General features: G+C 41.0%; 1 protein-coding gene across 1 annotated transcript; it reads left to right on the top strand.

Annotated features, from left to right (window-relative positions):
• Positions 1-212: 212 nt before the first annotated feature.
• Positions 213-24,947, top strand: LOC117539831 (A-kinase anchor protein 1, mitochondrial-like). The gene is given in 12 exon segments (XM_034206173.1): positions 213-344; positions 5,277-6,826; positions 12,584-12,708; positions 13,609-13,735; positions 13,854-13,933; positions 13,935-13,982; positions 17,078-17,255; positions 18,108-18,262; positions 19,216-19,282; positions 20,763-20,836; positions 20,916-20,981; positions 22,187-24,947. Coding segments are annotated over 11 exon segments (2,508 nt in total). The 5' UTR covers positions 213-344; positions 5,277-5,301; the 3' UTR covers positions 22,250-24,947.
• Positions 24,948-26,109: the final 1,162 nt, after the last annotated feature.

Raw genomic sequence — 26,109 nt, 5'->3', positions numbered from 1 at the left:
CCAGCTACATCTTAAAATTGTCCTCGTGACTCAAATGTTAAAGTTAACCAAGCGCGTATAAAAACCTGAGAGCAACATGTTAAATACATGGCCATCCGGATAACGTACAGGAGTGCATGTCCGAAAACGGTGCATTCTCAGTTCACGCGAGACTAAAGACGGCTTGAACAGCTGAGTATCGCGAGACTTCATCAGCTGTTTAGTCTGTTTTTTTTTTAGACTGGTGCTGCTCGTCGGTCTACACGTGGGGAGGAGAGGCTGACTTTCCACAGGGACACGTTTAATTAAAACTCTTGCCATCAATATTGATCTCATCGTGGCGGCACCGAGGACCTTAAAATACTGTAAGTAAACTAAAAAGAGCGCATATGCAATGTAGGTGAAGGACCATGCAAGCCTTTAGCCATCTGCACCATGTTCGAACAGCGTGACTTAGTTCAAATCAACTCATAAAGCTACACAACCACATCCATTAACATTTGTTGGCGTCCCTGCAAGCTGTCCAGGGTTTACTGTGTCACCGACTGAGTGCAGTAATCCCATGTCATTGAACTAGCCTACACATATTCCTTTAACATAGTCAGCATACTGAAGCTAGCCTCTTTCCCTGTTGTGTAACTTAGATTACCTTAATTCCCTTTCTCATGAGGGCTCTGTGCATTTACTAACAAAAAGGTCTCGTGTTTTGCATTGTAATGAATGACTATAGGATGTCGGCAGTAAGAATGTAAGTTAGTCGGCTGTCTTTTTCGCCAGGCCAGCTAATAGGCTAACGGGAAGGTCTGCGGCCCATGCAGGAAAGCAGCACTCCACAAGCGTCCTTAAACCCTGCGTCAGTATGGGACCCCACTGGTGCATTTGCTGTAAAGCTGTGATGAATTGCCTTTTTATTTTGTGGCCTAAAGCTAGCTCAAAACACGAGGCGTTGGTTTTGCGATAAGCTGCCATGATATTTTAATATGTGTTAATGTCCATAGACGTTTTTACATTGTATCCCGTGTGCGGGGCTAGCCTGCTAACTTCACACTTTGTATCCTTCACTGCGGCCTCCCAGCCAGCCATGCTTTATTCCCAGTAGTGTCACGTTAGCGTTAGGTCACAGCCACCTCTGTTACCGGATTTCATTGCCGACCATGTTACGCCAAACCCGCTGTATTTATCTGTCAATTTACCTTACTGGCAAAACGATGTGAATGTTATCACTTGAGACTTGTATTTCTGTGTATGCATGTATATGAAGCACCGAGCGGCAATAATGAAATTACAGTTTCTATAAATTGTTCTCATTGCATGCTAACATACCGCCCACGTTTATAGTTTCAATGAAGGGTTGTGCTATGTTAACTGAAGTACAACAAGAACTGTAGTTGAACATGCTATCCCCGAGTCTTATTTCTGACATGTAAAACGCACCGTTACCCTTCACAAGCTTACTGCGATGAAACCTTAAACTAGCAGATTCGTAAGGGCAGTCAATGCACTCGCTAGTTTACGAGCTAATGCCTTTCGCTGGTCTGTGTTGTGATGAAATTGTTGTAGCGTTACACGGCGGAGTTTGTAAAGATAGTATTGAGCTCATTTCCACACGAGACAACGTGAATGGGATTATTTCTTGCTAGTCACACTCACCGTGTGGGTATTATTAGCACGTAGCTAGCGGCAATGGTTTTGCAAAAAGTTTGCATTATGACCCTCGTGAACAGCAGACAACTCGGTATGGCTAAGGTGCACATCTTCTCTGACATGTGCTTGTAAAGGGAAATTCAACTATTTGGGTTGGGCTATTTGTCAGCTAAATTGTGGTTGTTGTAACGTTCTCTAACATGAAGGGTAGTTAAGCTAAATTAAATTGTAGCAGTGTAGCTCCTTGATGCACAATCAGACAGCGCGCTGGTTTGCAATCTGCACATGCGCGGCTCACACGCAGCTCCCACACAGGTGTTATAATGGTTATAAAGTGTCAACCTTAACAAATGCGTTTCCGGGAACTCCATACAACGTGTCTGCTCGGTGAACATTGTGAAACACTTGTAAAACGTTTCACGTGTTCAACTTAACAGTGTGTATCAGCCCACTAACCAATATTTCTAGTTCTGACGCTATGTTCCGTTAGTACAGAGTAACGGTGTGTTGTCAGTAAGGCATAGAGAGACTGTTCTGTATACAGTGTGCAATGTGCTTAGGTTCCCTGTGCTCAGCACGTTGTAAATACAGCCTGACCACTCCCCTATCCAAGGTCACAGTGTGATTCTTGACTTAAAGGTCATGAAAAGCACTAATGAACACAGTCCGACCTGTAAGAAAAGCTCTAGATTAGTTTGACTGCTGAAATGGCAGTAACCTTGCCCAAGGTGATTGTAGTGCTGGCCTCCATTTCACATGTACAGGTTCATCCTTGCCTTTCTGTAACACTTAAGGTGGCCATGATTTATGTTGGGAGCTTTGGATCAATCTATTGATATCATTTTAATTCTGGAGCTCAGGGACTGTCCATTTTGTTTCATTATTTGATGTCAGACATGTTTCTATTAATTTTCCCTTTACTTTTAAGTTTCATGCAAGTCTCCCCCTACTTATTTTGTAGAAAATTTGATGAACAGCAAGCAGCAGGGTTTGGACAAATTAAATTTGATAGCAACGCTCACAATACGTCTTTTGAGTTAAAGTTGGGATTTGCTGTTTTTAAATGAAGCTTTCTTTCAAGTAAATGATTTGAATGGTATCTCAAGTTTTGTTCAAGTTTGAATTTCTATTAGGAGTAACGGTAGTTTAATTATTCTTATTATTAAACGGCATATTAAATTGCCATATTGTTGATGTATCATAACTGTTGTATTCACTTCAAATCTACATTGTTAATACTTTCCCTTTTGAGATCAACATGTGGCACAGACGGGGCATTTTAGAAATCCTTCCTGTTGCTGCTTTCAAGGATGCTCTGACATGTAATGGCTTGTTTGGCTTTTCAAACAATGGATCATATTGGTGCAATGCTTTGTGAAAGCTGACTTTCAGAACTTTGATGTCTTAGCAGTCTTGAATGTACAACTAAGAATAACTTAATCTTGCACACTTAACTGCATCTTAAGTACAAAAATGTATGTTGTATCACGTTTTTGACCTACTTTTTACTTAACCTCATCTCACCCTTAGAGCTCCCCTATCAGGTGCAGACTGAAAGTCTCACCTTGTATACAAAAAAATCAAAGGGGAAAATGTATTAGATTTTGATTACATTTGTTTTTGATAAACCCCTTAGTTTCTTGCATTAATAATTCTAAAGCATCATACGGTGGAGCAGATTAAATCATTAGATTTGCATTTAGATAAATACTGTGTTGTTCAATCCAGGTTATATCCATGGATCTCAGCTTAGATGAAAATGATTTAATATTTAAGCACCATACTAATTCATTGTATGTGTAAACGTACCTGGCAATAAACCGGATTCTGAAATGAATTCCTTCAGATTAATTGTATTCCCTGGTCCCCCTAACCATAACCACTTTGACACTCCAATGTATGTTGTTGCAGTGCTCCTTGTGGTGCAATATAACAAGTAAAGAACAGTTAAGCTTCTAGGGTTTAAATATGAAATCCTTTTTACCAGTTTAGTGGTGCAGTGATGATGTATTTTTGTAGGCCGACCCTAAATGTTGCTAAAATTCATAGAAAACTGTGGCTGCGGAACCATTGACGCAACCAGGGTTTTCCCTGATGGTGTCCTTTTTTTTTTTTAAATTAACACATAAACTGTTATCTTAAACACATTTTGCTCTGGCACAACAACTTCCTTTAAGGCAGTTCATTCTGTTACTAATGTGGAAAGTATATCCAAGGACTGCTAGCCTGCATCAGGCCAACAGTTGGTTACGTATAGCAGGTGGTAGTGCCAGCAACCATAGAGGTCAAAAGTCCATATATACATATAATATATTTGTGTGTGGCTGCAATGGACGTCGGTGTCTGGGAGCATGGGCGGATATGATTGAGTCATAGCCAAACCATGTGATGCATTTTTAGTGGTGGAGGCAGGCTTGGCCAGGTTTGTTAAGGAAAGGCATGTGCACATGTCCTTTTTTTAACTTGGACAGAGTCACCACGGCATGAGTTGCAGAGGTCTGTTCCAATGTGTTCACTGGGGGCAGATTTCCAGAGTACAAGCTGAACATTTAGTCACCCCTGTGACCTTCAACCCAGGGTTACGTTTTGGATTTTAGCAGTTCACTCGTCAATTCCGAATTGTAATGGTTCTTGATTTAAACTGATTGAGTGGGTCAAAGTAGGTCACATGCCCTATATCACTTATTCATATTTCTAAAACCTTTTACACAATGTATATTTGCATTGCATATAGTTTATTGAACCTGTAAATTAAATCTGTTTTGGAATGATATCAATAATTGTTCTGATTTGGTGCACCTGCAAAAAACAGCTCCAACATACAGCAGGCAGTAAATCAAGTTTTCTGATCCTGGCCACTGCTTTCAAAAGAAAGGTCAGCATCAGCTGTGTGCTCGGCCAGCAAGAGGTGTTTAAGACTCAACGTACTCCGGTGGTAACTTGATTCACATCGAGAGTAAATGTACCGTTAGGGTTGTGGAGAGATTCATATGGTGCACCTTTAAGGCGCAACTGTTGTTTTTCTATTTGTGGCTTTTGTCTGCTCACCATGCACCACATTACTGAGCCAATCGCTTCTTGATTTCACAAACTTCGAAGCGGGCAGAGGGTCAAAGAACGTGCTCCATTTGGATCTAATTTACAACTTAGTTTTGGTTCCCAACACTTATTGCAACAAAAGGTTCTCAACTGGTTACACTGTGGTTCATGGTTGATTGTAGATCGGCATAAGAAATATTGAAACATTAAAGGCAAAAAACGAGATCAGGATATCCAAAGTGTCAAGTTTCCAGGTAACTATCAAAGACTTCTTCAGTGCCATGGGTCCAATAACCCTGATTTTAGCTTTTGCTATAATCCTGACCTCAACAATTGCAGAGTTGGGTAGTTTTCATGTGAATATACAAGTGGAATGCCTTTGTAATCTATATTTAAGAGGATTTTAAACATGAAAAGTAAAGTTTTTTTCATTCGCCGCTGCACATGGCATCGCTTACATGTACCACTATATGTTGGGTGAAAGACTAAATCTTAACTCTTGAATCAACTTACAACCAACGGGCAGTTCCACACAGGTTTCCAAATATTTGCCATACCTTTTTATTTAATGTGAAGTGTCCCTTAACTAATACCTATCTGTGTTTGTATTTCAGGTGTAGCTGTTAGTGTCCTGAGGAAATGCCGCTGAGGTTTCGCTCTGTTGTGTCCTACACACTGCCCGGAGTCCTTGCACTGATCGGCTGGTGGTGGTACATCTCACGGAAGAAAGAGCGGCTCATCCGCCATGACAGCCTAGAGGGGACTCCAACTGCTATGGGCCTTAAAGCATCTACCACAGAAGGTAGCAACGGTGTGGTTGACAAAGGCACTCTATCCCCCACAAATGGTACAGAAAGCCCAACCCACAGACCTGCAAAGGACGGTAACCTGAGAACAGAACATGAAAATATTTCACAGGTCCATGTCCAGCACACTGAAGCAGAGCCTTTACAAGAACAAAGTTCAGAGGAAGCTGCCCCTCACCCTGGCAGAATAGGACAAGAGGAAGTCCATAAACCCTCGGTCTCCCCTCTACCTTCACCTGGAGAGGAAGAAACCCTGCAGGTGTCGTCGGAAGATCATAAATACCAGGAGGAAAGCTCAGCACCTGCCTCCCTAGAAGAACCGGAGATACGCCTAGTCAAAGACCCAGCCTCTACACCAGAAGACATTGTTGAAGATGTTATCTTGTCGTGCCAGTCTATCAAAGTCACCAGCTCCCCCCCCACAACAACATACCTTTCCGATGCCGAGAGGCCGGAGCCCGAGGGGGAAGTCGCGAAACAATACAGCGCTGTTAATTCACAAGACGAGATCTTTGTTTGTGCCGTCACCCCAGCCAGAGTGCAGATGGTGAGGCCATCAGAGGACAGCACACTAGAGACACCCCCTTCAGAACAGGATTTCAAACAACACATTCTAACCAGCACACCTGCCTCCCCGGGCCCAGAGTTCACTTCCGTATCTGAGGACGTCCAGGTGTACAGCGGCTGTGGAGAGCAGCAGGATCTGGAGCTCCTAGCAGCTGGCCTCATAACTGAGGTCATCTCGGCAGCCACCCAGGAGGTTCTCGGTGTCACCAGCTGCCAGGGCACAGACAGCAGCACAGCCCTGGACAGCGGCAGACTATTCTCCAAAGAGGAACCGATCATAGCATCAGCACAGCACCTTCTGACAAGCCCCCCTCAGACGGGCTGTAGAGAGGAAGAGCAAGGGATTCCCAACGGATGCTCCTCGGCTCCGGTATGGGAGCCCGTGGAGGTCAGTCACGAGATTCATCAGACAAACCACGCACAGAGAAGCCACTGGGTAACGCCGTCGCACCAAGCAGTGCTCAGTTCGCCCTCGCTAAGCGAGAAACTGAAAGGCGAGGAATCTGCGGCGCTGACGGAAGACTCGGCCTGCAGCACGTGCCACTCTGAGGACGGCATCAGCAACGAGGACCTCCAGAACAGCATGTTCAACGCCATCCAGGTTACAGACTTGTCAGCAAGAGAAGCCACGCCGCCTCAAATGCTGGACGAGGCGGCCGCGGAGGCGTCAGTGTTGGCCATTACTGAGGAAAATTCAGAGGATTCTGTGTGTGACATTAAGAGGCTCAATGGGATGGGTCTGAGGAACGGAGCCCATGGGACGTGTGAGGCAGAGACGGACCAGTCCGGAGGTGAGCCATCATTCTGTCAATTATCTCTGTGGCATGATACTTGATATTGATGGAGAATGTTTAAAATGTCGTCATCAGGAGGTATACTGTAGTAGTATCTTGTCATGTACCGTTGCTTTTCTGAGGTATTGTGTGTACGGACAATAAAAAGCTCACAGCTGATATTTTATTTGAATCCCTTTTGATTCAAACCATTGTGTTGTAAACTATGCAGAACAGAAAATACAACAAAAAAGACATGACTCTTTAAATATGCCATTACATTTTCCAAAAGTAATATTACAAATAAAAATAGGCTTTAATTAATTACTTGAAAAAACTATGATATATCATCTCATTTTTAAATGTTGCACTTTTGATTATTTCCCATAATTATCTATTCCTATGAACTTTTTAAATGAATTTATTAAATCATTTTTTAAAGTGTTGTTATGCTTTAATTAAATGTATTTATTTCGGCAGCATTATTCTCTCTTTTCAGGTTTCCCCCTTCTTTTATTCCAAAAACTTAGATATTTCTGTCTACATTTCATTATGCCTTTCTGCTTCAATGTGCGAATAAGGGGACTGTCACTCAGTGCGTCATGTGGTCACGTTTGTACAGAATGTAAGCGCAATGACCTGAAGCACATCAGGCTGGTTGGATCAATCAAATACATAGCATCTGCAAAAACTCACCCCTAAAGTACATTTAAGTGCCATTATACATTCTGCGATTTATATAACAAATATTTTCTAAAATGTTGAAAACAAACAAACTTGAATTGAAAAAAATAAAGGGGTTCAGATTACACATAAGACAAAATGACAAACATATCGCACGATACCTGTTGCTGCAGCTTTATCCACCATTACAAACTGATGTCATCTACATGATGTTATCCGCCAGAAATGTGTGTGTAGTAGACTGTCTAAGTGCACTCGTCCCTTTTCTCGGTCTTGGGTACATGTTGGTTTGGAAGGACTGTCCGAACTGTCGTGGGGCTGCTTTGACAGACCTAATGTCTACCTTCTGTTGCACACCCTAGAAAAATAAAGTTGGGTGATTTTCACCAACGCAATTGTTCACGCGATCTTCATTTTGTTGCTGCGGTCTTGAGTTGTATTTTCAAAAGGCACGTGTTGGGGTGATTTTCACCTGATGTTAGTGATTGAGGGTGAAATATTTTACATTCAGGGAGACTGTGCCTTCACAAAACAGGGTTCACATCTCCCAGTAACTGGTGGACCAAAGTACAAATTCCCAGCTTCATTATTTAATTTGTTTTAAGGAACTTGTTGTTAACAATTCCCTTATTTTCTCAAATGTTCGACCCTCCAAAGAAGATTCCCCAATGATACCTTTTTTTTTTTGTTGAGACGTATGGGGAAAATAGAAGAGTACTTACATTTGCCATGTATTGTTGTAGTTTAATATATTTTGATTTGGAGTACATTATATCGGGTAAATATACCAGATAACCTTTTTTAACTTTAGCTGTCAGTGTCCACAGAGCAGGCACTTTGGCAAATAAGGAGGTGACCTTCTCCTATTCATTGTTTCCCCTATATACATTCAGCAGCCCCTATACATTAAAAGAATAATATGTGGCGCTCGCGTCATCGCCACGGAAGAGCACACAGCCTCTGTGAGACAGAGAGCTAGAGAGAGCACACCTTTAACTATTTAATATACTGTGTTGAGAGCTGTATCCATAAATTCATTTTGTGCTCAAAGTGCACCAGATTGATGCATTTAACTTCAACATTTAAAAACAAATCTTCCCGGGGGTGCCGGACCCCACTAGGGGATGTGAGGTCCACCCCAAAATAAAACGGGTTAAAATAATTTAATTGCATACATTTTTATTGTTTATGTGGATGTGTAGTATTTGTGTTACTGTATGTTCAATAAAGGTGATTTAGCAAAATACACCTGTAGAGCCACAAGAGCCTTTCTTGTGCTGGCAGACACATATGCGGCTTTCACACCAGCGCTTTTCCCTTTCTAGCTCCGAGCGGGAGCTTTTCTGGTTCAGCTCCGGTTTCCCTTTTCTGCTCCCGCTCTGTTCACACCGCCCAGAGCCCGACGGGTGCTGCCGCTGCTGCGTCATGACGTCACCGTTTACATCGCTGATTTGCTCCCCAACGGCGCTCACAACAACAACAACTGCGTCGGGTCGATGATCGTGTTGCTTTTAATCACACGAAGCCAGATTAAATTAAATAACGACTTCTCCAACCTTATGCTTTTCTCCAGAGTGCCGTGGTTCATTGTTTATTAATGTGTTTCTGCAGCATTTACTCCACGGGAGTTTATTCTCCTCCGTTAGCTCCCGGTTAGCTCACACAGCGGCCGCTCTAAAGTATTCACTGTCCGACTCACACAAGCAGCTGATACATATCCCCAGTTCCCCTTAGCCTAAAGTGAATGTGTGTCAGTCTGAATTTACGCTGTTTGGTATCACAACGCTGTTATGAAAGTTTCTCTGGTATAAAATGGGTGATGTTAGCATAGCAACCGAAGCTAAACTGACTACTTGCTATTGCTATCCTATTGTGGCATGAACCGTTTTCGACAGGCACATTTTACCGGCGTATTTTTATTATGATTCTACTTGTGATAGTCGGACACGACAACCTGTGCAGCCCATGTATTGATTCCATCCGATAGCTGCTATAATACAAAACAAAACGTCTGCCTCTCTCCACAATGATCAATAACAGCGAACGGATGGTCAAAGTAAGGTAGAAATAAACAGAATCACACGAAGCGTTGCCTGACTTTATAAAGTGTGTTTATAAGCACTACTGCTTGTAGGCAGGCATGACAGTCGACCCATGTTCAGGGGAGGAGGGTTTAGTTTCCTGCACGCCTCGACGTAAGAGAGACGTAAGCGACGCCACCTCTTAGCTCCGAAGCTCTTGCCTCTAGACCGACAATTTTTTGGAGCTGGAAGTGAACCGGATTCCGGAGCTGAGAGCCGGCGCCGCTGCAGTGTGAACAGGAAAAACCGGCGCTTTTCAGACTCCAGCTCCGAGCCGGAGCTGAAAAAGCGCTGGTGTGAAAGGGGCAATAGAAACATATTGGCGGGGCGCACTTCGCATGCGCACACACAAAGAAATTCCACGCGCTCACATTATGCTGGGCCCGCACCGCTGCTATGACTCCATCCTAGGGGAAACACTGTAGTGCAATAGCCAATATGTGTTGTTGGGCCATGTGATTTAGTACTGTTGGCCGAAGTCACTATTGCCGTCTTTTTTTTCAAATAACGGGCAAAATCTGAAGGCTGTCAATCACTTTGAAGAAATGATGAACACTGACTGAGGGCAATCTGCAGTAACTTAACAGTAATTCAAAGGGTGTCTCCTGCTGCACGAGGAATTGTCTCCCCATGGAGGGAGTTTTTACAGGATTTGTATACGAATCCTATGTTCAGAGAGTCTTGCCGACTTCCGATCACTTCCCTGGTAAAAAATGAAGAGGCGCTGCTGTGGCTCTGCAGAGCGTCGCGGGTTTGAACAAAATGAAAACGTCCCTGAAGAAGAAAACACATTCAAAAAAATTCTATGCTGCTGCCTACCTGGTGTGGCCGCTACCTACCTAAACTACAGCGAATCACAGTCTGGGGGGGGCAGCGCTGCTACTGTCAGTTTTTGGGGAGAACTTTGTGTGTCAAGGTTAAAAAACAGTGGACCCAGCAAATCTGTAGATGAGCAGCAGCCACGTTTCTGACAATTTGGTACATTATTGGTCCAACAGATGAATGCTGTGCAGTGTTTCAAACTGTCTCCATGTGGATTTCAAGCATATACAGTACATAGTTGAGATTTGAACAATGTTGTCAGCATTCCGTTTCTCCAAGGATGATTCCCAGTTTGGATGGTTGTGGTTTTTCAGATTACAAATTAGGTGGCCCCTCTATTTTAGAGGGGGGAAAACTGAAATGGTATTTTTGGCTTCCAAATTTCCTTTTTTTCTCAGATTCAGGTTTCTCACTAATAGTCAGAGGTGGGAGTAAGTCCTACATGAGCAAGTCTCAAGTCTTGACCTACAAGTATCAAGCAAGTCCCAAGTCACTGTGATGAGAGTCAAGCAAGTCAAGTCAAGTCATTGCTCAGGTCAAGCAAGTCAAGTCAAGTCATACAACATTCTGATGAATAAGCCCAGTTTCCACATTTAAATCAGTTCAAAGACAGTGGTTATGAAAATGGATGTAACCCACACTATGGTCTTCTTACATACACAGTTAATCATTTGAAATCTAATTTAGACCGATGACAATCATATTAGATTAATATTAACCCTAGAACTGCAGACAATAAGCGAGGACTCAAAAAGTCTGTTCAAAAAGGCAGAATTCCAGGTTAGAAAATCATATATGGCTTTTGCCATTACACATATTTAATTGAAATGTCTGTTAACACTAGAACCGCCAACAGCGTCAGCACCTACATAGATATCATTTTCACATCATTTAATTTGTTCCTCTTCATAATTTCCTTATAAACTAAGTAGGACGATTTAAAACTCACTTAATTGGGTTAATTTAGAAATTGCTTCAGTTTATCATCATAACAGATCAAAAAGTTCAGATTCATTTTACAATAAATCAAGAAATGATGCACTTCTACAAACAACATAATTAAAACATTTAAACAAACTACTAAAAGTAGATGAACTACATTATTCAACCTATTACAGTAACTTCTGATAATAACACAGGGGAAATAAACGAGGCATCTCTTTCCCTCTCTCTCTTTCTCTCTCTCTCTCTCTCTCTCTCTCTCTCTCTCTCGCTCTCTCTCTCTCGCTCTCCTGACAGCACGTCAGTATCAGGGTTAGTCAAAATGAATCCCTTGGAGGTTCTAGTGTTCATTTACCGTTTTGTCTTCTCTTTGCAATGTTTAATCGAATTGAAACCAAGTCTATCGTAGCTTAAACTTAACGTTAGCTTTCTAGCTAACACAACACATGCACGTAGCCTACCTTTCTCTGTGTTTTTTTTTTGTAGTGACGAATGAAGTTGGATGTTGTGGTGGTCCTGTCACTGATCTTTATGCTGCAGACCCTGCATACCGCTGTTCTCTTCTTATTACCGTCATCGACAAAATAATCCTTGAATCCAAACTTGACTATTTGTGGAGTAACGCTCGCCGCTGCCATGTGAACTGACGCTCCTGCCTTCTAGTGGGTTGCCAGGTTTGCGCGGATGGCGCTATAATCACCCAATCACGTTTTTCGAAAAAACTAAACATAATATCTCAATACAAAAACAAACGCAAATATTTAATTTTAAACAGTCAAGTCCTTTCTAGTCATCTATCTCGAGCTCAAGTCTCAAGTCATGAATACCAAGTCAAAGTCAAGTCTTTTATCAATGTTAGTCAAGCAAGTATCAAGTCAAAAAATATGCGAGTCAAGTCATGTGACTCGAGTCCCCACCTCTGCTAATAGTTTATTTAAAACAAAAAAACAGCCTCTATTATGGGGCAGGCAATTCTTCCCTAAACACATGCAGGCTTATATCTTTTTTTCATGGATATTTGGAGCCATAAACACATCAGTTGTATTGATTTGTTTTCTCTCCATAAGACAAGTTCCCTCCCATTTGAAAGTAGAGTGATAAGAGGTAGAATGATGTTTGGACACACATCGCTTTTATTTGTATGTAATACCGTAATATACCTGCACTGCAAAAACCAAAAGTCACTGACATTCATTTGAATTCATATCACGCTACCAAAATGTGACCGATGACTGTGTGTGTGCAGGCTCTGATGTGAACAGTATGGACTCTGTGGACAGCGGCTGCACGATGGGGGCTGGGGAGATCCAGAGTAACCACGGCGCCGCCTCCACCTCCGACCTCGTCATCTGGGAGATCGAGGTGCCAAAGGTGAGTCTGGACTTCTGGAAGTGAAACCTGAATTCTAAGTGTGGCAGGATTTGATCCCCCTTCACACTATTTTTGAAAAAATGCTAATGTTTGCTGCAAATCAGTTATTTAATGTTATATTGGCTATTTATAATATTTAAGGAATTAGATTAAAATATTAAAATTGTAGGCAATATACATTTTAAAGTCAATATTGATGTCAGTCTTGATTCTAAGGGTAAGGGTTTCAAATTGTTTGACTTTGGCAACCTCATGCAGACAAGAAACAACGAAGATTGCACCCTTGACTCAGTTAAGTTAACTCTATAAATTATATTGCTGCATGATAACCATTTATATTTTTTATTATTTATACCTTTCATTTTCAAGGCAGCAAATTCACCCCTCCAAAAGTTGCAATATGGGGCATTTTCAACGTACAGCAACCATTTACAATGTAGCCTTGTCAAATTACCAACAGGAAATAGCACATGTATCTGCTGCTCAAACAAGTCCTGTTACAAAAAAAACAGTCACTGAAAGAAATATTTTCCCAGTGGTTAAAGGAAATTACCAAAGCCGTTTTCAAAGATAAACTTGTCTGAAATATGAGTTGTTTTTTTGTGAGGAACCATTGGACTAAAGTAGCAAAATGAAACATTTAATACAGTGGGCTAGAATCTTGAAATGTATCGATTGATATGTGACAACATGCTGACCAAATCCCCTCTTGGAATAAATAACTTTCCAGAGTAGTTACCACTGCGGAGAGTTTACAGCCAGTGTTGTTTTAGTTCAAAGTAGCTGAGACGATATGTATTAAGATGTTCAAGGTTCAATTAGTGATCTGTTTTATTTTCTATTTTGGATATGTTTGGTCCACGGTTGTGTAAATGAACTTTTGTTTCCTTCCTGCTCCAGCATCTTGTAGGCCGGTTAATAGGGAAGCAGGGACGATACGTGAGTTTCCTGAAGCAGAACTCGGGTGCAAAGATCTACATCTCCACCCTGCCTTACACTCAGGAGTTCCAGATCTGCCACATAGAGGGTGAGCCCCCCCCCCCCCCCCCCCCCCCAAAAAAAACCCACATTCAAACGATTTAAGCTCCAAATGTTATCATCAGTGTTGTTTGTAACCACCCCTAAAACCTTGTGTTTCTCTCCAGGTACGCAGCAGCAGGTGGACAAAGCCCTGTCTCTGATCGGGAAGAAGTTTAAAGATCTGGACCTGACCAACCTATACGCACCCCCCCCCACCACCACTCACATTGCCATCACTTCCCATGACCTCCTGGGTAAGGCTGGGCTCTCTGGCTGCTCTCTGTTTACTTAATGCCACCTATTTTCAACCCTAAAAACGATGTAGGCAGTAGCATGACTTTAAAAGAGACAATTTGGAGCTAGTTGGAGTTTATCACATACTTTTCCTGAGAGTTGGGTCAAGAGGCACATGTCAGTCGTTTCTACATGGTCATGTCACAAACTGTTTAATCTATATCTGACACCCCAGACATATGCAAATAAAGGATAACTGGTGATGTCACGGACTTGCTCAGTGCGATAGTGAACCAGACACAATACCAAAACCTTCATGAGTGTGGGTAAACTTCGCTCAAGTTAACACAACATGCACAAAATAAGTCTGAAACTAGAAAATGCAACATTTGTGATTAGTGGAGAAATGAATGAGAAGGTATGAACAGTGTAATTAAGGTATAGTGCTGGCTGAAACAAAGAGAACAGGTTTACTTCATACCAAACAAACTATCTAAAAATATTTGAACATCTGAAGTGTGTACATGTCCAATGAAATGTTATTAGCCACAGCCCTGGTCACAATAGTTATGGTGAAGCACCACAAGAGTGTGCTGCAGTTCTGTGAGGTAAAGAAATACTGCAGGTTCATTCTCCTTTTGGCAGAACTGTAAAACCTTGGAAACTAAGTGAATACAACAATAGATGTCATCTAGAACCTTTTAGCCAGCCACTGTTTACCTTTAGATCTGCTCAAAACGAGAGCTGCTGCTGCTGCACTCCGCAGTCCACTAGGGCTGTGCATCTTCACTGGTCTCACGATTCGATTCAATTCGATATCCCGATGCATCACAATTCATACCAATGCGTTGCATCCTCAATTTTCTATATTACTGCACATGGCTTATTTTTCATCAATGCATACATGCAGTAAATACATATGAACTCTCTTTTTATTATTTAGAAAGTGCTTCAGAAATCAATAACATAAATGTCTTGACATTCATTTATAAACCAACATAAATGAATTGTATAGGTCTAGCCTCCCTATATCTGTGTGTGTTCCATCCTCAAAAACAAAAAACGAATGCTTCTGCAGTCTAGCTGCAGCTTCTAGCAACGGTCTTCTGTTAAAGAAAGGACACTGAATGTCCTGAATGTGGCATCACACACAGGACTTGAGTCTGAACACAGCAGACAACAGGAGTATTTACAACAGCATATACAAACAAAAATAGTGCATGTGGGTGCACACTTACATTCTCTGTCTTACTGTTACATAAATCCCATGAATGTATGAGATTAAGTTAGCTTCATTATATCTCAGTGATTAAGTGAATAATAAGTTTCTATCGGGTCACTATCAGCCTGTCACTCATTATTTTCAGGGAGGGGGCGGGGCTTGGAGGAACGGAGAGGAGACGGTGATCGCGGAAGCTTTTTTCCTCCTGCCTTCACAAACTTTACACACGTATATATCGTCTGAAAATTGCTAGAGGACATTCATACTCTGCAATCCAAGACTTAATTAAATCCACCAAAAACCTGACATGATTGTAACGCGATTATTTTTGAAAAACATAAATCCCTGTGTGTCTGAGCCGCAGCGACACGGAGTGATTCAGAGCGGGTCCTTCTGCTGTTGGTTCTGGACTGGTGTTCTTGTGTTGGTGGATAAAGCAGACTGCTCCGTGTTTGGTGTTGCTGTGCCGCTGTCACGTCTGTTCCCTGATCTCTGCGTCACCGACCGATTTGATATTAAAGTGATAGGAAAAAAAACGTTATAGTAAAGCCAAGGCCGGAAAATCAGGAAGCAACGTTACTACGCTATAACCGATTATCTTCCGTCACTGCATCGAGACCGAATCGTCCACGTCCGCTTCGCAATGCATCGTAGAAACGATTATTTTCAACACCCCTACATTCCACACACATCTGATTCTCGGTTATTACTTCATATTCTGCCTTATGGTGAAGCAGCCGTTCGGTCAGCGGGCACATCACAGCCTCTTTCCGACTTGGAAAAAAGTAACTTTTCCTCTTTACGCACAGCGGTAGTGCTTATAGACGGCAGCACATTGACAACAGTGGAGCAGTTAAAAAACCGCAGTATTCGTACGGCCGCTTAAACTGCAAATATTATTCCTCAGAAGTTTGTCAAGGACTCACTTCAGAGTTTTTCTTTAAACATTTATGAATCGCTTTTCGACACCGCAACCTCTCCAGCGCGTCACTTAACTCTACTGTGTTAAATTAACGAGGTCATTGATGCGCTTCCTACTGCCAACCACTCGCATTGAAGACTATTTAATTACTTAGCCAGCCACTACATTGCAGGCACAGACCCTCAACAGTAGCAAATTATTTGCTGCAACTAAATAATATATTTTTGAAAAAGATAGATTCAGGAGGATGTCAAAAAAAGAATGAAGTGGGCGTGAAACAGGATAAGGACAACTGGCACAGCCAGGACTCGTGATCCAGACACTAACTTTATTAAGGCCATCCTGCCATGCTTGGTTAACGAATGAAATGTATGGGATATGGGTGCATAGACATAGAGGAGAAGAAAGGTCAAAGTCCCCCAGACTGTCTTAGCTTATAGCAGCATAACTAGGGGCTGATCCAAAGCAAGCCTCAACCAGACCTCACTATAAGCTTTATCATAAAGGCAAGTATTAAACCTGCTCTCAAATGTAGAGAGGCGTCTGGCGCAGTGGATAGAGCAGGTTCAAACCCCACTGCAGTCGGCATGTCGTTGTGTCCCTGAGACACTTCACCCCAAATTGCTCCTGTGGGGATTGCCCACAGTATTGAGTATGTAAGTCGCTTTGGGTAAAAGCGTCTAACAAGTGACATTTGTTACTTGCTCTTATTGTACTTTTGGAGACTCCTATAACCCTCATTCTTGGAACATAATGCCACAGTGGGGCATTAGGCTACTATGGGCTCTTTAAGATAGAATGGTGCCTGACCATTAAGGGCTTTGTATGCAAGGAGAAGAGTATTACATTTGATTCTTTATTATACAGAGCTAGTGAAGAGTAGCTAATTCTGCGGCAACCTCTTTCCTCCGTTGTCTGCCTGTTCTTTTACAACGCTGTCGCTAACTGTTGCCTCCCTGTCCTCCCCTCAGCTCCTGCTCCCCAGCGGGGTGACGGTGGAAGTAATCGTGGTGAACATCATGTCTGCAGGTCACGTGTTCGTGCAGCAGCACACCCACCCCACCTACCACGCGCTGCGGAGCCTCGACCAGCAGATGTTCCTCTGCTACTCCCAACCGGGCACCCCCGCCCTGCCCTCACCCGCTGAAGGTAGGCCGGGTCACACACTGATGTTTTAAACTAGAGCTACAACTGCACCTCCCACTGTTCATGATCGTTCTTATCTGTGATTTACACTATAGTGTACAAACAAGTACATCCAGGTTTGTGTTAGTTTCACTTTGATTTATATTAACAGCAAGAGGATAACGGAGTTGGAAGTAGTACGCTGATCTTTTACTTTAGTAACTGTAACAATACCATATTGTGAATTACTGTTAAAAATACTTTAAAGTACAAAAGTATTAGCATCTAAATATATATATATATATAAACGCTAAAAGTAATCATTATGTTTGAGAAACGTATGCATGAAATAACTGGATTATGATTATTTATATTTTTATGCAATAATGTCTCAGCTGGTAAAGTGGATCTAATTTGACTATAATTAAAATAATACTTGATATACTGCAGCTTGGTGTCCTAACCCATGATTATATTTAAATGTTTATTTATTAGCTGATTTTGTATTGGTTAATAATACACACACACACCTGCATTGCATAATTAATGCAGTGAATCATTTGCAGCTGAACATTGAAGAAATATTGAAATGTGTTTTTTCAAGAGGATCTGTACCGAACAAGGATTTGTATTTATTTGTAGAATACGGTTTATCGGCCAGGACTTCTCTGCAGCTACAAACTATTGAATTCATTCATGATATTTTTTCCTATTTGGCCTTTACTGCAAAATTGGACATTGCACAAGTCAATCTATGTGAATATTTTAACAATCAAGCAAAAACAAAAGTAGCATAGAACTCCTTATCAGTTAGAAATCCCTCTTTTACTGCTACCGGCAGCTTTAATATTGTTCCTATTTGTCTGTGTGTTGCAGTTGGTGTGATCTGTGCAGCTCCGGCGGTGGAGGGAGCCTGGTGGAGAGCTCAGGTCATTACCTTCGACAAAGAAACCAATGAAGTGGAGATCAGATACGTCGACTACGGAGGCTACGACAGAGTTAAGATCGACACACTACGGCAAATAAGGTGAGTGTCAGAGGTTTCTCGCAAAAGAAATGTAGAATAAACGGAATGGAAGGGAATTTCTTAAATCTGGCTCATCATAGTTTCATTGTAGCGGTTCAAACTCTGCTCTCCAAAAGTGTTTGACCCAGAGTAACCCTTGTACAGGTTACGTGATCTTTTGTGTGTATATTAAAATGCAATTCTCGTTTTTATATTCCTATAGATTATATATTTATTTTTTTTACTTTAATTTAAAATAATCCACATAATTGTACATTTTCTTTTGTGGCCAATTGGAATTATTAAAGGTCCCATGTCATGGCCATTTCTACTGATCATAGTTCCATTGTTGAGGTCTACTAGAATAGATTTACATTGTTCAATGTTCCAAACTCACATTGGTTTCTCATACAGCATCTCTGTATAGTGTGTATTCACTCTCTGTCCTAAACGGCTTGTTGGAGCTCCTGCCCCCCTCCCTATGAGCCCACTGTGCTCTGATTGGTCAGCTTGCCCAATCTGTTCTGATTAGTCCACCACCGTTACAGCACCCTGCACGCACACTTTGACGATTATTTATTGGCTTTGTTTCTTAAATGTGGGTGGTTTGACGAGCATCATGCCTAATCCGCAACTATGTCACACAGAGGAAGGCACAACAGTGTTTAATTGCAAGCACCCCCCACATAGCAAATGGCGAAATGGTTTAGTTACAGGTGTTCCAAATGGCAAATAGTTTGTTTAAGTGTAACTATAGTAGGTTTTTACATTTATAAAAGTGACTAAAGTAAGTTTTATATGTGTCGGTATGAAGTCCATCTCTGTGAGTGTGTCCTCAACAAGTGGACGTTTTTTAGATGATAACTTTTTTTTTGTTAAATGCTGCAAGCAGCAATACCATAGGAAATACACATTTATATATTATGAGATATATTTTTTAACATGTTGTCTGACTGATTTATTATTTTTATTTTTCAGATCTGATTTGTAACACTACCGTTTCAAGGCGCCGAAGTATTACTCGACAGCATCGGCCCACTTCCAGGTACAACGTTGTTTGTGTAACAGTCTTAACCTGTTAAGCCCCATGCCCCCATGGGGGCAAAATGCAACATCTTGTAAGAAACAGCATCTATGGGCTTCTTAACATTTAACAAACTATGAATGTGTCATATCCACTTAACCTGTCAAGCCCCTTAGCCCCCGCCGGTGTTCATATCATCAGCTAACTGATGATATGAACAATTTTTACCGAAACAAAACATAAGTCTCACAAGAAGCTAAATGAAAATGAGCCCTGAGCGAAAGAATGCTGACGCACTTAGCACAGAACTCTAGGTATAAATACTTTATTACTTATCGAATCTGCACAAACAAGCTTTGCTAGCAAGCTGGGATTCCACAGATTCTAGAGGTATTGGTATAATCACTGAGCGATCAGAACTCGCGACAGGGGAAACAAAACCAGACAACACACAACGTAGCTTTAGGTAGCAAAAAACGGAGATATGCTCACCTTTAGCTGTTATTCTGATCAAAAGTGGTCTTCAATGGTATTAAAATGATAAAAACGCGGCTGAAGGTTAATCCATAGGTTAATCCAATGTTTGTCACTTTGAAAATGTTTTTGATAATCCTTAATTCAATTGTTATGTAAAAGACTGACTTTTCATATTAGCTGCTAATGATAACTTCCAGAGTGTATGACACCTTCCTGTGTTGGGTATTCTGGCTACACGTCACTCTCACTCCTTATTTGGTAACGTGTGTGTATGTTGAACTTCCCCTCGATTCCATTGGCTCTAACGGTTAAAAAGAGGTGTCAATCATCAAAATCGACCAAGGGGGGGCCAGAGATCGGTCAAATGACCCCAGAAGTGGTTTTCTTTTGCTAAATCTCTCTAAAAAGGCCAATTTCCACTTGTTTTGCATCAATCTTGATACAGGGTACTTATTATATGTTATAGTTTGGATTCCTAAAGCTTTTAGTCTACTATCCCATCATTCAAGGGTGGTTTTCACTAAGTAATTTTTTTTTTTTTTCGACGGACACAATAATTTACATTTTTTACTATGTTCAATCTGAATTTACTTTAAATTAAAAACAATTCTTATATAGATTCTGACTTTTCTACATCCATCTCACAGGTTTATCATTGCTTTGAGAAAAAAGATTATTAATTTACCCCTTTTTTAGAAGTGACGATATAGTCATGTGTTCTGGGAATGCCATTTTCGAGCCGGAGACCTGGAAAACAGGCTTGGGGCTTAACAGGTTAACTCTTAACACTTACCCAATAACTCAATAAACCATAAACCTGTATATGCCTGAAAACAATAGGCCTGCTACTACAAGGGCAGTGCCAGTATTCCAAGGCTGTGTCTCAAATGGTGTTCTTCTGTACTTACATGGCAAAATGCACTATTAGCCCCCTTGATGGTAAACCCATAACGGTCAGGTTTTGTGTTGCTCTTTTTCTGACATGTTGAAATGTCTCCTTCCCCCCCCCCCCCCCCCCCCCCAGGAGAGGATCGGTTTTCCACAGAGGCCACAGCAGCGTTGGAGGAGATGACCCGAGGAGTTGCTCTGCTCGCACAGGTGAGCCCCCCCTCTCTAAACTCCTCACCAGAGTGAGTCTTCTGCAGCTCACTGACCTCCTGTGTTTCCCTCTCTGTAGGTCTCAAACTACGACAACAACACGGGACTGCCTCTGGTCCACCTGTGGAACATGGTCGGAGACGAGGTACGGTGTTCACATTATCCATAATGCTCTGTACTGGACGTGACACCGAATACTGGTGCTGTTATGGCCTAGCTTTGAAAAGACTTCATCAAGATCAATCCCCGTTGTCCAAACTAAGATATGCAATAGACTTTATTTTGTGTGTCGAGAAGAGAATGAAATTAAGATGGTAAGGTTTAAGTAAAGAAAAGGGATCATGTTGCATGTGCATATTTGTAATATGGATGTGACAGGAACTATTACCAAGTTTATGCCAGAAGTCTGTAAATGGGACGGTATGTGTTTCTACTGTTCTGTATGTAAAGTAGGTACCGGGATCAGGGCTTAAGTCTGAACGTAGGATGCAGGCGCCGTCACGTTACAATCCAAAAGAACACAGTAAACACACTATTGACCTGTCTGAAAGATGCACCCCTTATTTTTGGGTTATTTTTTGAAATTGTCAACAAGTCAGTTGAAAGGCAGGAGGAGAGCTAGCTAATGTTAGCTGTTAGCAGCTGCAGGGTATCACAGTCCTGCTTGGTTAAACAACAGCGCTAACGGATTTTCCACTGACTTGCATTTTGATGCGTTCAACTTTTTTTATTTGATCAATTGTGTGCACATTTTTACTCGACTTCCATTTTACTTGATCTATTATTCAACATTTTACATTTTTTATAAAATATATTTTTTCTATTTAATTTATTCTTAACTAGAGCAACATTCACAAAATCTAATTTCCCCTGGGATAAATGACTTATTCTGAATCTGATTTATTCAGTATACAATAGCATTGTATGACTGTACATTCTAACAAAAATGTTGATATAGTCAAATGTAATCTTGTACATTTAGTTTTTGTGTGACCAAATACAATTATAACCAGTTTAACTTCCTCGCACTAGCATATTATTTTACATAAATAAAACTACTAATGTCAAGAAACTATTCGTTTTCAACCCCGCAATAAAATGAGTTTAGAAAATCGTGGAATTTCACTGGTATTGGAATTGACTAATACATTTCAGGCATGCCATCATTTGTTAGCGATCGCCATATTTAACCAAAACGGCCAATAAAGTCCAAGTTGCATACTGTGACTTGTCAAACTTCATTAGTATAAGCTTTTTCAGTGCAGACCTGTTCTCCATTATATTCTAGCATCATATCATGTGAATAAGGTCTCTATAATGTGTTTAATACTGTGTCTCTTGGTGTTTCAGGTGATTTCAGTGAACCGCACGCTGGCAGAGAGGGGTCTGGGAGTTTGGGTGGAGGGATTTTGAACTCCTAAAATGCTCTGATCTCCGCCCCCCACCACCACCCTCCGTACTCTTTTGTGATCAGCAGTGAAACACACACACACCACTGGATTGAAGATTGTTTTTCCTTTTCATTTTTTTCTTTCGTTTTTGTTCTCCTTTTTTTTCTTCCCTTTCCTTTTTGAAAAGAAATTAAAAAAATTGCGGGCATAATCCACAAGAACAGCACTGCTTCAAAAGAATCCTCCCCCCAACTGGTTCTTGTACACATAAATAACTCAAAGAAAGAGGGAAGAGGTACTTGTAAAAAAAAAAAAACCTTTTTTAATATCTATATTGTAACTAAATAAAGGTTCAACCAATATTTTTCCCATCCTACCTAATTTGTGGCTCTGGGCCTTTGCTCACTGACTGGATCGTGGAAGGCCTCCGTCGCTCTGCAGACACTGTGTCAACACTGACTCTGACCACTACATTTCAAAGTAGATTAGCAGGTTTCTGTGTGGATACAACGTGGGGGCGGAAAGGAAAGAGACTGATGGTGATGGTGGTCCCTGGTGGAGCACCCTGCTGCTGCTGCTGCTGCTGCTGCACCTCGCACCAGTCTATAACCCACCTTTCTCCACCAACTGTTCAACCTCCCAGACAAAATGCCATCAAACATCTTTTGAAAATTCGAAACTCAAGGTTTTTTTCCACTCGATGTTTTCACGATGCATTTTTTGCAGTATACAGCCTAGTCGTTACACAGGGTGTAAACCTCTAAGAAATGTTTGATTTTTAAAACTGACAGAACTGTTAGGATCACTCCCATTTGGTGATGGCACCTCCAAGAAACACTTGCTAACAGATGGTTAAACATCTCAATCTGAAGGAAACACTACATTGAGTTTTACCTAACAATATTTCATGTTGGTCCAATTACTATATGGGTGTCTTCTGGTTAAGAAATGACAGGTTTACTGAGGTGTGATACACTAAGTGTTATTAGAGTGCACAGCAAACGGCACGGTGTGCACAAGCTGCAGGGCCTTGTTCTTCATATCGTCATTGAGGAGCTTGGATTTGAACTGGTTGTAATGGCAACATGTCCAAAAAGTCTGACTTTATGGGTCAACTCCCGGTCTTCATACAAACCTTGTAAGAGCCATGAGTGCAATACTGTAATTTGTTAGACAAACCCTGATACTGTATTAATAAAAACACATTTGGGCAGAATACTTGAAGTATCCTTTAGAATGTTAAAAGTTAGGATGTTACTGAAGAGAAATAGGAGCATGGAAATTATGTTTTTTTTAAAAATATAATTCTGGGGAAAAAGTCAGGCTTTAATGTCAGAACTTAGAAAAAAATTACTTTTCGTCAGATCTCAAATTTGATTTCACATGTGGCCCGAATTGTATTTTGAAAAATATATGATCGACATAAAACATTTAAATAATGTAAACGGTTGTTCTGTCGGAATAAAAACCTTGAAGTCGTCGGAACACATAGATGTCAGTTTACACATAAGCCTGTCCTTTGTTACTGTTTGGCCAAATCATTTTATCCAGTTAGGAATTTAAACCGGAATTAAGAAAATCTGGATCGACTCAACGCACAGTGAAGAAACAGACATGGAAATAGGAAAAAAGTGACATAGGAATGTTGGGGTTTCTATTAAAACCTTTGAATGAGTTGAGGTTATGCTGCTTTATGAAACCTTCCTCTATCTAAATTTGAAGAACAAGGTCCTGCTGAACAGGGATAACCACTTGTTTTTGTTTTCACTTCAGTCTGCATCCGAGTACAGATTTCTACTAAAATGTATCACCGTAATGTGTATGCAGTGTGGGACCTTCCCTGTGTTTGCGCTTCAATGTTAACTCGGCCTGATGAGGCGGAAAGGGATCCATTTCCACAATAACTGTAATTCTAAATAACATTAACATGACATGCGTTGAATATTTTATGAAATGTCTTTTCAATGGACATGAAATCACTGTTACCCTCGCAATAAGGCAGCTTTATTTTGAAATTGAACGACAGGATGGGGAACAGGGGCGGGCTTTAATCGTACATTTTGGCACTACTAAGAAAGTTAACAAAACACCTTAACATCAAATCATTTGAATAATGTATCTCAGGAATGGTTGATTAGTGAATCATGCAGGATTGTGCTTGAATGAAGAGGATTGTAAGAAATGCATACATATATATGTGTGCGTGTGTAGTTAAAGAAGGTGTTGGTGCTGGAATGGGAGCAGTAGCCATATCGTCTGTTGTAGGCCTGTGTGCATCCTTCTTCCTTTTCACATAAACTGTCTGTCCCTTCATTTTTAAATCCAGATAACTGAAGACAAACCCTCAGTACACCTTTTAAACATCAGTTTGATCAAACTAGAGTTGTGTTCATTTCTCTGTAAATAAGATATTTGACTGTACTTTTCTATAACACTGGAGAGAAAGATATAAAGGGAACATTTATATTTTTTGTTTCTGTTTTGGTTTGTTCTGGTTCATCCTGCCTCCCCCTGTACCACACAATGTTCTCGACTGTGGGACTGATTTTAAGTGTTTGCATAGCTAGACAAGTCATCCTTTGATTATTTAAATGGGTGTGGAGCTTTTTGTGCCCAGAAGCATTTAACATGTACAGATCAGTTTTTGCTAGGCTCATCTTAAGTTTGATTTGTTGATTGTACAGATCTATTAAGGGAAAAAATAAAAGTTATTGAAAGTGTTTATGGTACTTTTTTCTCCGCTCATTGCTCATTGATGAAGGTGTTTGGAGTTCTAGGTAATTCAAGTTCTGTCGTTCAATGTACATTTGAGGTATGGCTATACATAATGCTATAAATAATGTCTCAATATTTATTATGCGATACCTGAAATATATATTATTTTGAATCCCTAAAGAGGCCCTGATATGCTTTATGTACTGTACTTTGCCCTTTCCTGTAATGAATTCTATAGGTTATTGTGCATGTCAATGGTCTGCAAAGGCTCAAATCCCTGTGTTCCCTCCGGAGGGAGTTTCTCTCCCACACACTGACTGAGTACACATTCTTCTGCTCGGTTATGGCCAAAATGATAATCACAATTATTTTTGATCAATATTGGCAAAATTAGGATTATTTATTTATGCAAGTGAGAAAAACGTTGTTCCCCCCTCTTTAACATTTATATAAACACAGTAGGCTACTGCTTTCACCTGAATGTTGTGCGCAACAAAAAATAATCTTGTGCAAGTGTCTTAAAGGTCCCATGTCATGCTTTTCCAGTTATTACCCGTCCCCTTGTGTTTTATGTAGCTTTTTCTGCATGTAAACCGTCTGCAGAGTCAGAAACCCTCAAAGTACACCCTGTAGCGAGTAAAACTCTTAACACAGAAAATACCTGTCTATGCTGCCCCAGAACGCCTCGTTGGAGATTTCTCTTTTTCCATTGTTTTCTTCCGGGAACCAAGTGACGTAACGACGACCCGATGGACCAATTGGTCCAAATGGACCAATCCGAAGAGCCGTTACGTCACGTCCGCGGAGCCGTTACGACGTTACAGTTTTTCTCGATTGCTAACACACAAAAATTGGACACATAGACCAATGATCAAGAAACACGTTCCACCTGAGCAAACACCTGATAGCATAATTGTTGGCTCATCAATCAGGATGTTAGCACTATGAAAAGACCACAGATGAGTACTTTCTTGCAGCAACAATGGAAGCCAACATGGAAGCAAGAGGATGAGGTGGAGTGAGAGTGAGAGGAGGAAGATTGATTGATTGATTGATTGAAAAGTGTATTAACAGCTTGTATATTGGGTACAGTACAGTACAGCTCAAAACATACAATTGTTAAGGGGATGCAGACCAGAGAAAGACTTTCGTCTTGTTTACATCAGG

This window comes from Gymnodraco acuticeps, unplaced genomic scaffold (assembly GCF_902827175.1).
Source record: "Gymnodraco acuticeps unplaced genomic scaffold, fGymAcu1.1, whole genome shotgun sequence".
NCBI classification, from domain to species: domain Eukaryota; kingdom Metazoa; phylum Chordata; class Actinopteri; order Perciformes; family Bathydraconidae; genus Gymnodraco; species Gymnodraco acuticeps.
This window is presented reverse-complemented; position numbering and strand designations above follow the sequence as displayed.